Source organism: Myotis brandtii, unplaced genomic scaffold, assembly GCF_000412655.1.
Source record: "Myotis brandtii unplaced genomic scaffold, ASM41265v1 scaffold424, whole genome shotgun sequence".
Lineage (NCBI taxonomy): Eukaryota > Metazoa > Chordata > Mammalia > Chiroptera > Vespertilionidae > Myotis > Myotis brandtii.
Genome location: NW_005366245.1, coordinates 437,933 through 451,971, shown reverse-complemented (window position 1 = coordinate 451,971; position 14,039 = coordinate 437,933). Strand labels below are relative to the sequence as shown.

The 14,039-nt window shown below is 39.2% G+C and overlaps 1 protein-coding gene across 2 annotated transcripts in view; it reads right to left on the bottom strand.

Annotated features, from left to right (window-relative positions):
• The window catches only part of HSD17B11 (hydroxysteroid (17-beta) dehydrogenase 11), a 29,072-nt gene extending 17,140 nt beyond the window's left edge, over positions 1-11,932 (bottom strand). The window contains exons 1-4 of one of the 2 annotated variants that reach the window (XM_005874084.2): positions 11,498-11,932; positions 8,508-8,615; positions 5,474-5,605; positions 3,773-3,879 (exon numbers count right to left, since the gene is read on the bottom strand). In XM_005874084.2, the coding sequence (XP_005874146.1) occupies positions 3,773-3,879; positions 5,474-5,605; positions 8,508-8,615; positions 11,498-11,710 (560 nt within the window). In that variant the 5' untranslated portion in view covers positions 11,711-11,932. The remainder of the gene's footprint in view (positions 1-3,772; positions 3,880-5,473; positions 5,606-8,507; positions 8,616-11,497) is intronic. The other variant, XM_005874085.2, reaches the window with a different exon arrangement.
• Positions 11,933-14,039: the final 2,107 nt, after the last annotated feature.

Below are 14,039 nucleotides of genomic sequence, written 5' to 3'. Positions count from 1 at the left end.
GATCCCTAGTAGGGGGCATGCAGGAGGCAGGCGATTAATGATTCTCTCTCATCATTGATGTTTCTATCTCTCTATCCCTCTCTCTTCTGCTCTAAAATAAAATATATATATGAAGAGTCCAGACAAATGGACCCAACAATAATGGATAAATTAAATAAACAGTTGCATACCATGCAGGAATTGAAGATGATGTAGCACATATACATTTATTAACAGGCAAAAAGTTCATTTTAAAGTTTTAAAAAAGCAAGATCATGTATGTAGATTTTTTTTTCAATGCATGACTATATATCTGCATTGAAAATGCCCTAACCGGGCCAGTGTGCTCAGTGGTTGAGCATTGACCCGTGAACCAGGAGGTCTCAGTCCGATTCCTGGTCAGGACACAAGCCCAGGTTTCAAGCTAGGAGGCAGCCGATCAATGATTCTCTCTCATTGATGTTTCTATCTCTCCCTTCCTCTCTCTGAAATCAATAAAAACATATTTAAAATAAATAAATAAATAAAATGCCCTAAAAAATTATAACAAATGCTTACCAAGGTTTTTTCTGCATGGTGAAACTATCAGTAAATTTTTTTTTCTTTTACTGAAGTGTATTTTCTGATTTTTCTTAAGCGAATCAAGAATGCAGGAATATATGAAAACTCAGAGCTAATGATCTTGAATGTGTTAAAATAATTTTATGGTTTTGAACTTTAGGTTGAGTGTGTGTGTTTTCTGCACTTTGTAACAGTATATCAAATTTCTTATTCTTAGTAATCTGAATTAGTATTTCTTATTCCAAATTACTTTTTTAAATAACATTTCATTATGAGCTAATGATCAGAACTCAGTTTCACCTTGTCTTCCCACAATGCTAACTTTCATGCTTATAAATTGGCTATTTGAATTGACAAGATGTATTCGCCAGAGTTTCACGGCACCAAATTGCTTTCTTTTTAAAAATCAAGACACTTTTGGACAAAATACTTAGTGAGTAGCAAAAGAACATAATCAAAGGATTAACCTCTCTCATCATAAAGTCAGTTTTTCCATCTTGCTTTTTTCACATTAATCATTAAAACTGTTGAACTATAAATCCAAAAGAAATTGACCTTTTTTCCTAATATAGGTGAGTAGAGCTGTAATAGATGCCTTTGCCATGCCTGCAGCAACTCAGGATAATGACAGCTGAAGGCTGGATTACAGGGCCTAAAACAGGTAATTCTAGGTCCCCTCTTATTTCATTCTAACAAATAGGAGCAGAGCACATATGACTCATTCCACTAGGGCAGCGGTTCTCAACCTGTGGGTCACTACCCCTTTGGCGGTCGAACGACCCTTTCACAGGGATCGCCTAAGACCATCCTGCATATCAGATATTTACATGACGATTCATAACAGTAGCAACATTACAGTTAAGAAGTAGCAACGAAAATAATTTTATGGTTGGGTCACAACATGAGGAACTGTATTTAAAGGGCCAGAAGGTTGAGAACCACTGTACTAGGGCAAAGCATTTTGGAAGCTAAAATGAGAGGTGGGTCCTTACCATTTGTGTGAACAGAGAGAAGTGGAATTGGAACAGAAAATCTATAGGAACCCTCCTGTTATTGAACACTTGCAAAATTCCAGATACTATGCATCCTGATGAGTTAGTTAGTTGCTATGGTTAGCATTAAGTTATGGATGAGGAAAATGACGCATATATAAGTTGAGTAACTTGCCAAAGGTCACATAAGGCTAGTTAAGTGATTAAGTCAAGATTCCAAACATCATTATTCATAGTAATCATGCCCTGTAAACAATACAAATGTTCATCAATGGTGGTAGGATAATAAATTATTGTCTACTTATATGATGCAATACTAGATGGGCATAAAAGTGATTAAACTACAGCTACCAACAACAACATGGATAAATCTCACAAACATAGTGTGCTTCCATGTATATAAAGATAAAAAATAGGCAAAATTAATTGATGGTATAACAAGTCAATATAGGAGTTTCCTCTGGGAAGAAAAGAGGAATTGGTGGTTGGGAGGAGGAACTTCTGTAAAGTTCTGTTTTTGACCTGCATGGAGGTTAAATAGCTGCGTCCACTTTGCAGTAACTCATTGAGCTGTACACTCATGATTTCTGCATTTTTATAAGTGTATGTTATACTTCAGTTTATGTTTTAAAAAGCAGCATCTCAGTTTAACCACCCAATTGGTGATAACAACAACTGATAAACATTGTTTTCTGCTGGGTGAAGTCTTCTGTGTGTCTCTGTGAAAGCTCTGCCATTGATCTGATACTGAGCAAAAACCAGAGTCAACTGAATTTAAGATAATTGTGGTCAATAAGGATCACAGACTGCATCTCAGGCCAGTGAGAGCTGAGGGTCTAACAGGAGTCCTGCGAGGGCAAGCACAGCACAGGTCTGTCCCCAAGCTGGAAGTGTACAAACCACCCGTGTAGCTGCAACCTGCCTTTTAAGGAGCCCAAATGGCGCCCCTGTGTGAATCAGGAAAGGCCACTTCTCTTCTCAAGCTATTTTACTGCCTATACATCTGGAAAATCATTCAAGTCTAAAAGGACCTGACGTGAGCAGCGCCCCCTAGAATTGTGTAGCGCACAATCTGCACAACCGGGTATGTTGCTCCTGCTCCGGCAATACCTGGTAAGAACCTTTACTTCTGTTGAGAGCACCATCACTAGTCACACAATAAATCTGTTTCTCACACAAAGCACATCCTCGCTTGACTTTCACTGTAAACCTCAGTGGGGTAGAACCAAATCAGAATCAGAAGAACTACAATATTTACTATGGCAAGGGAAGGAGGAAGCGCAACAGGCCCTGTTGCTTTCCCTAATTAGCTGGAACTAAGACGGAATTTGGCAGGGCGGTGGCATGTCATGTGCTAGCTTAGCAGCAGCACTTGCAACTGTCTTTCATCAAGGAAGTAAATGCATATACAACTGTGTTAGCCCTTGATGGTAGGGGCCAATCTCCTAACTTAAACTGACTCTGAAAGAGATAAGACAAGGACTGTCGATCTGTTCTGTGACTGCCTCAGCAGTCATTTCATCTTTTTAAAAAAAAACTCAATCCATGTCCATATTTATTTTTAAAACTATTATAAAAGAAATAAATGGTCAGAAAGGAAGAAAGAAAACATAGATGAACAAAAAGAATAAAATAAAAATCATTTTTATTGCCGTTACCTAAGATTAACCACTCTCTAGCTGTGGTTAGATAAATGGTTTGGTATATATCTTTGCAAACTTATGTATTAATTTTTTTGTGGTTAAGCCTCACCCAAGGACATTTTTTCCATTGATTTTTTTAAAGAGAGAGTGAAAGGGAGGAAGGGAAAAGAGAGAGAACGAGCGAGAGAAAGAGAAACATTGATGTTGAGAGAATCACATCAATTGGTTGCCTCCCATACACTCCCTGACCAGGGCTGGGGATTAACCTGCAACCCAGCCACGTGCCCCTGACTGGGAATCGAACCTGAGACCCTTTGGTGCTTGGGCTGACACTCTAACTACTTAGCTACACCAGCCAGGGCTAATATTATTAATATTAACTTCTGTTCATGGTATTGCTCTTATTTTATAATTCCTTGCTGCTAAAACAGATAAGAAATGTTGAAGCAGTTGGCTTCTAATTGGATAATTTCCCTGTAGCCACCTCTAGAGTGGTCAACATAGTAGGGGGTTAATGGTTGATAATGTTGTTGCACAAGAGATCTTGTGCAACAAAGCTAAGCATAGCAACCAATGAAAAAACACATGTTCACTTACCAATATGCCATTAAAAAGGGAACTGTGGTATGCCCAGCTGCTGAAGCCACAGTGACAATATGGCCATGATTATTCCTCATCATCGCTGGAAGAAATGCCTTGGTGGTCTAGAAATAGTTATTATAAAACAGAAAAAAAAATTTATTTCTGATTTGCAGACCCATTGGGAATATTTTGAAACAAAGATACATTCTGTTAACATTGTTCCTGACATAAATTAAAATACCTAGATTAATTGCCAAATGTGGCAACATAAGGCAATTTGATAGGATGCCAGATTAGAAAAATTAAGGTAAACCATGGATACTGAAAAATTTAAGAATCAATTTCATTTAAATTGCGAACAACTTATGTCCACTGGTCCTCCACCTTTTGTTAATGATATATTCTATCGTAATGTGAAATTGTTAGGAAAGAGTTTGCCATAAAAATATTGAAGTGAACAGCAATCTTCCAATAGTCACGGAATGATCCACACAATACTTACTGACCACCTGCTATGTGATGGGGATTCAGCAACAAGTAAGACAATACCATACATTCCAAAAGAGGTAGGAAGATAAGCAAATTCCTAAGTCATTAAAATACAGATAGGTGTGCCCTGGCCGGTTTGGCTTGGTGAATATAGAGCATTGGCCTGCTGACTGAAGGGTCCCAGGTTCAATTCTGGTCAAGGGCCCATGCCAGGGTGCAGGATCAATCTCCAGTAGGGGGTGTGCAGGAGGCAGCCGATCAATGATTCTCTCTCATCATTGATGTTTCTATCTCTCTCCCCCTCTTCCTTCCTCTCTGAAATCAATAAAAATATTTTTTTAAAAAATACAGTTAAGTGTCAACAACTTGGGAATGTTAACATAACATAATACTGCATTTTTACAAACTAACTCCAATATTCTTTTGAGATTACTCATCCCAAACTCTCATCCAAGAAAACATTCAGGGGCCCTTTAAGGAACTGGCTATTTGGGCAGTAGACCCCTCAGAAACTGTGTGTGTGTGTGTGTGTGTGTGTGTGTGTGTGTTTAAGACCTTGAATGGTGAGTTTCATAATAAAGTTTGCATTTGGGGCCAAGATATAACGGGAGGCCTGGGTCTCATGAGAATCAAAAAGCAAACTGGGTTTCCCTTTTATAGAACCACAGCAGATAACTTAGAGTATCCCTAATCCCTTCTTCATCTTTAAACAGACAGAGACATGAGAATCTAGCTTAGAATTAAAACATAAATACCACCTGAGGTTTATTACTATTTATTATTATTAATATTTTTTGAGGGGGGAGGAAAAATAACTGATGAAATTTGGTTGTAGCAAAAAGGAAAATGATCTCACCCTAGCCGGTTTGGCTCAGTGGATAGAGCATAAGCCTGAGGACTGAAGGGTCCCAGGTTCGATTCTGGCCAGGGGCATGTGCCCGGGTTGCAGGCTCGATTCCCTGTAGGGGGCATGCAGGAGGCAGCCGATCAATGATCCTCTCTCATCATTGATGTTTCTATCTCTCTTCCTCTCCCTTCCTCTCTGAAAGCAATAAAAATATATTGAAAAAAAAGAAAAATAATCTTTTTGTATATTATCCCTGGTACCTAACTAAAACTTTAGTATTGAGTTGATATGTCCTTATCTCTAATGAAAGCTTCACTTTAAACTTAGTCTTTGAGTCTTACAAGAAGACTCAAAGAAATTGTAAAAGAAATCATACTTACCCAGAAATGTGCAAGTACATTAACTTCAAAAGTCTTTTCAATTTGAGGGTCTTGTGTAGCAAACAAATCTGATGTATAGACCACACCAGCATTATTTACCAGAATACTAACATCTCCAACTTCTGTCTTCACCTTTAAAAATAAAGTAAGAAAAATATCTGCATCATTAAGAAGTATGCAGGTAGGTTTGCATGCAATGATTACTTTAAAAAGTGTGTATTTTTTTATTAGCTGTGGGGGAAATATGTAGTTTTGAATCTATGTGCCAACATGAAAAAAAAAGAACCTTTTAATCTTAGGTACTTAATTTCAAAATAACTCTGCTTGTACATTTTCTTTTGCAATTTAGTCTCTTGACTTTGCTCTATTGATTATAGCTCAGGAGGCATTTGGCTAACAAAAACATAACCAGTGACAAATAAGCAGCTTTCTTTTTAAAATACTACATTAAAAGGTAAGAAAAAAAAAGGTTAATTAATTGTCAAGTGCAGGGACTATTATGAGGAACTCTGTAAAACTGATTACACCATTAAACTAACTACATCCTCTATTTGTTTTTATGGTCACTCCATTCTATTGCTCTTCAACCTTTCTCCATGAAGTTGCAGTAGACTTAAGGGCTAACAATGCAAGAATATCTTATTCAATATTTCAGGCTGCTTGGTGGATGGAACCCTAGAGTCACAATGCAATTCGTTATACATTGTGTTCCAAACAAAAGCAAGCCTCTATTAATAGAGCTATCCTTATTTAGATATTGCTGTGGTGTCTTGGGGAACTGAGACAACTAGCCTATTAAAAGCTTTCACATATGTACTTGCTATGCATTTTACAGAATTTCACTATCTCATTTAACTCTCACAATGATCCTATGAGATAGCAACTCTTATTATGCTCATTCTAATGAGAAACATGAAACCCAGAATGGCTCACTTTCTTGCCAAAGGTCACATGGAGCTGGGACTCTCCCAGATATACTGACCTCAGAGACCAAGACACATCTCAAACCTCAAACAGAGAGGAAGTCAGGAGGGTGAGGCCCATCACCATCCCAGAAGGACATCAGTTCCTCAGCCAGACTGAGTTTCATCAGGTTGTATTAAATTGTTAGAGTCAAGTTAAGTTATTTTGGTCCTTAATCAACACATTTTTGTACCTATAGCCACATCTCTAGCACAATAGGAAAATTGTTATTTAGAATAATGCCCCTAAGTTATGAGAAAAACAGGACACTTTCTGTGATTGAATTGATGAAGTTGCTGTAATGCCTCCAAATTAACATGACTCAAACTATAAATTACTGTTTCATATTGCCAAAGTATTTGCTCAGACCCCCTGACCCTTCCTTCACCCTCCCCATCGTCACCCATTGTCTCCTCCCAGGATGAGAATGTTGACTTGAACATTTCTTAATAATGAAAGCGAGCCTAGAGCTTTATTGTTTAGGTGGCGTAAAAGTGTCCTGATATCAAAACAGCCACATCAAAAGCTACTTCAAAATATCTGGTAATCATACATCATTGTGTGTACTCTGTTTAAACACACAGTTAGTTCATCTTAGGACAATTTCAGTGAAAACACTATGTTTAAAATACATGGAATGGTTTCAAATAATAAAGTTATCTCTCCCAGAAAAGCCTATTCCCAAATGAGTCTGGAAATGAATGTGTTCCCTTTAGGTAACTAACACTCCTAAATCCCCTTAATATTGGCTGATAACAAAGTTATATAGATTATATTGGTGATTCTATTATTGTTAGCAGAGGTAGCTAGATGTTCATAAAGGTAAGGAACAAAAGGCACCAGACCTTATTCAGCCCAATAAACCAGGGAGCTGACACAAGCAACAAGCCTGCTTGCTTCACTAGGAAGTTACAGCTTCACACACTCCCCGGGGTATCCTCTACCCTCGGAGACCGAGTACCCCCAAGCAGGCCCCCATTTCCACTGGCAACATTATAACACTAATGACTAATTCTGACCAAGTGACTACTGAGAACCAGGTATTGTTCTAATCACTTTACATCATTAATTCGTTTACTCCTCATAACAACCCTATGAGGTAGGGATTGCTGTGATCCCCATTTTATAACTGAGGAAAGTTGGGCACAAAGAGGTTGGGTAACTTGCCCAAGGTGATAAAGCCAGTATTAACTGGAAGAGCACTCATCTCTATGAAGGAAAATCATTATTAATGTAAGTAAACTCGTTGTTGTGAGGAATGCAGATGTTTCTTACCCTGGAAGGCCATTTCCCACCACTAGCCTGGGTAATGTCTACCGATTCTACTGACCTAGCGAAGGCCTAACCAACAATAGGGGCATCCGTTTGAAATAAAAAATTATAATTTAAAATAGAAGTTAAAGATGTCCTCAAAACTAAAATTCAAGAGGTTCTCAAGTCTTGGCGGAATCAGAATATATCCAGGGGTGAGGTCCAGGAAGGTCTATTTTAAGGAATTTGTCCAGGTAATTCTACTGGCCTTCCTACTATTACCATATTTAGTTAACAAGCATATTTATGAATGTGCTCAGAAGAAACCCCATTATATATAGCACAGCTCAGTTATGTATAGATGAGGCAAATACTGCTTTATAGAAATAGATAGGTCTATGCTCGAAGACTGATGAACAGTTATCCTATCCTCCTAACTGAGTTCTTTGACTGGAGTTCAGAAGACTCTGTTAGTGATTCTGCAGTGTCATCCAAGGATTTACCTGTATCAGAATCAGATGGCGAGGAGTGGGTGCAAGGGTACTAAACATTCAAATTCCTGGGCCCAGCCCTCGACCCACTGAAAGAAAACTTCTGGGGTGCCTATTATTTTTTAAACAAGCTCCCTGGAAGATTGCGCAACACATTAAAGTCTGGGAACCTCAGTTCTGGGCTTTAGTTCTGGGTCTGCCACTAGCTAGCTGTACAACTTTGGGCAAATCACCAACTTCTGTTAGTTTCTCTGCATCATGATTGGGCCATCTCCAAAATCCCTCCCAGCCCTGTCACAATATGATTCTAACCAAATGTGACATGTCACCTTCTTTGCCGAACTGTAAATATCTTCTCGGTTGCTGCAGTCTACCACAAAGGCATGCGCTTGTGCACCCAGTTTCCTGCATTCAGCAGCTGTTTCCTCAATTCCATGCTAGGAAAAGCAACAGAGAGGCAGGAGAATACAATAATGGTGAGCGAATTATATCAACAGCTGAAAATAATTAAGGGGAGTCAGATTCTTTGAACTGGGACTGAGCAAGAATTCCATTGACACATTTTTGACAATGCTTTGAAGAGCTTCTTTTAGTTGGAAGTGAATTTAAAGCAAGCTTTGAAAAATAAGATAAAAATCTTAAAATACTAATTTTGTATTATTAATTTTACATTGTGAATGCATATATGTATGAGTGTATATTCCATAATAGGCTTTAAAAAATAACACTAAGTTTTTTTCTTCTCTGTCACTAAAAGCTACTCATGGACGTCAATTTTCTGGCTGCAAAATAAATAAGGAGTTAACTATAATTCATTCATTCATTCATTCATTCACTCATTCCTCCAACATTTTAATGTGTAGGTCATATTCATGGTGCTTAGAAGAGCCCTGTAGACACAAATATGAACGAGTTAGAGTCCTAACCTCAGTGAGTTCAGTGTTGTAGAAAAAAATAAAATAAGTATAATAATTAGGTAGGACCATACGAAATTCTTATTTTTAAATTTTTTTGTTAATCCTCACCCAAGAATATTCTTTCCCATTGATTTTTAGAGAGTGGATGGGAGAGGGGGAGGGGAAGAAAGAGAGAGAGAGAGACAAACATGTATATGAGAGAAGCACATTGTGCCTGACCCACGCTGGGGATTGAACCTGCAAATAAGGTACTTGCTCTTGACCCGGAATCAAACCCGCAACCCTTTGGTGTGTAGGCCCATGCTTTTACCACTGAACCATGCCAGCCAGGGTGAAACTTTATTATTGTTTTAGAATAAAGGATTGAATATTGGCAGTTTCATATGGTTCAAACTAACATATTGTGTAAGTATATTAACAGAGCTACATAGAACTATGGGAACACAGAGAAGGGGCATGCAGTACAATTCCAGAAGAGGAGGTACCTGAGTTGGGTCTTAAGAGTGAGTAGAACAGCTATGCAAAGAGAGGGCAGGGCACACCAGGCAGAGTGTAAGTAAAGGAGAAAGATCCTCTGAGGAAGCATTAGGAAATTGGTGATGCTGGGTCATAAGGTTCAAGGCCAGCGGGAGCCCAAATTAAAGGGCATTATATGTCATAGTAAGTGTGCACTATTTGGCATATACCCTGTGGCAGACCTTGTGCTTTGTGTGCACTATCTAATATAATCCTTCCAGCCCTCTAAGGTAAGTACTATTATTTTATCCATTTTTCAGAAAAGGAACCTAAAGCTCTAGGGCAGCGGTTCTCAACCTGTGTGTCGCGACCCCTTTGGGGGTCGAACCATAACAGTAGCAAAATTACAGTTATGAAGTAGCAACGAAAATAATTTTATGGTTGGGTGTCACCATAACATGAGGAACTGTATTAAAGGGTCCCGGCATTAGGAAGGTTGAGAACCACTGCTCTAGGGAGTTACCCAGGGTATTGGGTAAGTTATCCATGAAGAAGTAGAGAAGTCAGATGAGTCTGTCCACACCCTACCAGACACTTCCTTGACAGCACCAGACTAGGCTGGGCCTAGTTTGTATTTTTCATTTATATGTAATTATTTAATGTCTATTTTCCTTACTATAGTGAGGGCATCTGACCCTGCTCCTGTTTGACCTGTGTTCCTAAAATCTAGGCAACAGATACTCTGGAAATACTTGTTGATAGCTCTCTCAATTAGTCACGCACTGGGTTGGCCTTGCCGATCATCTAACTTCACATCCCATGAATTCTTGTTTACATCATTGTAACTAATGGTAAGGTATGGCATTTCAGGCCAGCAGGTGCTTCCAGGAACCTCTTTGTACATCATTGACAGCCAAGTAAAAGTTAAGATTTTAGCCCTGGCCCATGTAGCTCAGTTGGTTGAGCATCCTCCCATGGACCAAGAGGTCACAGCAGGCCCGCGGGCCGATCCCCAGTAGGGAGCGTGCAGGAAACAGCAGATTCATGTTTCTCTCCCTCTCCCTTCCTCTCAAAAATCAATAAAAAAATATATACATATATAAATACACATATAGATACATATATAAATATATATATTTACATATATTTTTTTTGAAGAAAAAAAGGTAAGATTCTAAGTACCCCTCTCTTCCTTCAGCCTATTCTGGTAAAAATTACATTCAAGTTTTTCTTTTTTGTTGTTTTTAACTAAAATGTGATTTTTAAAAAAAATATATTTTATTGATTTTTTTACATAGAGGAAGGGAGAGGGATAGAGAGTTAGAAACATCAATCAGCTACCTCCTGCACACCTCCTACTGGGGATGTGCCCGCAACCAAGGTACATGCCCCTGACCGGAATTGAACCTGGGACCTTTAAGTCCGCAGGTCGAGGCTCTTTCCACTGAGCCAAACCAGTTAGGGCTAAAATGTGATTTTTTAAAAAGTACTCTTGGAAATTACTATGGCATAGTAATGTTGCTTTCTGTTGGGTATCTTAAGCCCACTTACCTCAGTTAACTGCAGGTAGGATTTTTTTCTTAATAGGTACAAACCTCTTACTCTTTTGTCATACTAGCTAAAACTATTACTTTTCCATATGATTAAGATTGAGGGGTCAGTGAAATCAAGTTGAGGAGGAAATTACAAATTACTTTCAGGGCAAAAGTGAGGATAAATTTACAATGTCAAATGGGCAGCAACTGAGAATCTTATCCTCTAGGTCCATTTATCACATGATCATAAACACATTAATTAATCCATGTTTCCCCCCACCTATAACTTGGCAATAGTAATTTGTTCTACCTCCTTCACAGAGAGGCTGTAAGGGGTTGTTGCCTGCAACATGCACACATGTCCACAGATTACAGGTACCAGAAAGGAAGACAGTAAAGCACCATTATTACCTTATTTATATCCCACAGAACCAGTTTGCTTTTAAGTTTGGCAAATTCATAGGCCGTCAGTCTCCCGATTCCATGCCCAGCTCCCGTAATCAGGACGATTTCTCCAGTGACTGACTTCCTCTTCTTAGGAATAAAAGACTTCAGGAGAGATTCTAAGATGAAGACGAGCAGTAAGGGCAGAAGCAGGAGGCAGTCCAGAACGAATTTTATCATTTTTGTTGCTGCGAGGATTGGGTATGTTTACCAATCACTCTAAATTGCTGAGGGGGGTGGGAGGGTTGTTCCGTCTAACCCTAGGGAGAGTAAGAGCCAGAGCAAGGCAGGGCTTCTTTATCAAAGAGAAACAAACAACCCTGAAACCGTTCCTTCCGCTGGGCTGGGCTTGGGCTGGGCTTGGTTAGGTCCTTCGCAATTGGCTCGGGCTGCAGCGCGGAGCCACTGCTCGCCGGCGCGGAAATCTGGGAGGGACAAGTCCGAGGAGAGCAAAAGCCAAAGTCGTCTTTCACCCACTCCCTCCCGACCTCCTGAGCCGAAGCCCGAGGGTTAGTAGCCCCCTGTTTTCCTAAATTGGATACATTCCTCTTAAAGTTACAAGGATAATTGACAGGGTCCGCAGCCCAGATGCTTCTGTGAAACTTGATGGTTGCCCATTACTACTAGTTAGCGATGCAAATATCGTTGTCTGTCTTAAATGAACCTGGGGGAGGGCCAGTTGTCCTGCTCCCGGCTGAGAAATGATGCTGCATCACATTTTAGTTTGGGGGACAGAGGAAAATTTGTCCTTTCTTGGGACAACAATAATCAAGACCCAGGAAATACCTGATCATATTAAAGGGGATTGTTTCCACAAGGAAGAGCTGTATATTTGCCAGCGGTTCTCAACCTGTGGGTCGCGACCCCTTGGGCGGTCTAACGACCCTTTCACAGGGGTCGCCTAAGACCATCCTGCATATCAGATATTTACATGACGATTCATAACAGTAGCAACATTACAGTTAGGAAGTAGCAACGAAAATAATTTTATGGTTGGGTCACAAGATGAGGAACTGTATTTAAAGGGCCAGGAGGTTGAGAACTACTGGATAACCCCTTTCACTCACCCTATTAGAATTTGTGAAAAAAACATATGTTACAATTTAGGAATTGTGTATTTATCCAGGTTAATAAATCACTGCCCACAGAATGGGTAATAAACTAGAAAGAAAATTTTTGTCTCAAAATTGTAATTTTTGGTTTAGTAGCCTTTATATGTGAGTATTCAATATGTCACTGGTGATTTTTTTTTTTAATCCTAGTGATTGGTTATTGAAAGAAAAGACCAAACTCTGGGCTTGTGTGCAGTAAGAGCTTAATGTCTCTTGCATGTATTTTTTCAATTCAGTTTTTGACAGTAATTTTATTGGGACTTTTTGCAATACATTACAGTCTCTTCTTAGGAAGAGACTTCTGTCAGGAGGGGAACTAATGGTTACCCTTTTATGTTTAAGAGGCAGGAAAACAGCAAGAAATGGAAGTTCCCAACGAATTCATACTCCTTCCTCTTACTTTGGCAGCCCTACACTGTTAGAGGGAGGAAGGGGTGTGACAGTCCTTCTAAGGCAGAACACTGTGGAGTTCTTGGAAGTTCTGAATCTCAACTGCAACTCTTTCTTATGTCCCCAAATCCAAGTGTACAAAGGTACATGCATATCAATAGAAAGTTTCCAGTTTCCAGAGCTTTTTTCTCCATCTATTATTTCATTTGATGTTCAAAAAGCCTTCTAGGAAGTACAGAAGAAAAATTTTTCTCCTTATTTTATAAACGAATAAATCAGTTAGATTGACTATTAAAGCTCCCACAGCAAGTAAAAATGTGAAGCTAGATATAGGGTCAGTATTCATTAAACTTTTTTTTGCCCAATACCTATAGGAAGAAACCACATTTTCCATGGTGACCTAGTGTATGTATGTGTTTGCTTTTGTGTATGTTGACTTTAATATATACTGAGGCTCAGACTATTTTTTTCTATTAAAAATTTGTATTAAGTAAAAACTGGGTAGTTTTCACTCACTAAGTTGACCAAGGAAAGAATCCAAGAAACATTCATCCCTGAATCCCAAATGTGTATGTGACTTCACCTCCCTGAGCATGTGTTCTAATTTGTAAAACTGGGATGCTACTAGTACTCACTATACAGGATTCTTGTGAAGTTCAAAAACGTTAACATAAAGCACAGTACTTTATCTACTGTTCAACTCTATATAAATTATAATTAACACTAATCTACACTAATAAAAGAGAAACATGGTAATTAGCGTACGACCGCTACCCTTCCAATTGGCTAATCAGCATATCCTTATGCAAATTAACTGTCAGCCAAGATGGCGGCTGGCAGCCATGCACTGAAGCGAGCAGGTAGGCTTGCTTGCTCCAGTGACGGCGAACTCCAACGTTCCCCGCCTGCCGCTGCCGGCCTCTCAGCTGCAACTCTAAGCAACTATGTACTATGTTGCAAATAAGAAGCTAAACAAAACCCCAGAAACCGGCTTTCATTCAGCCAGG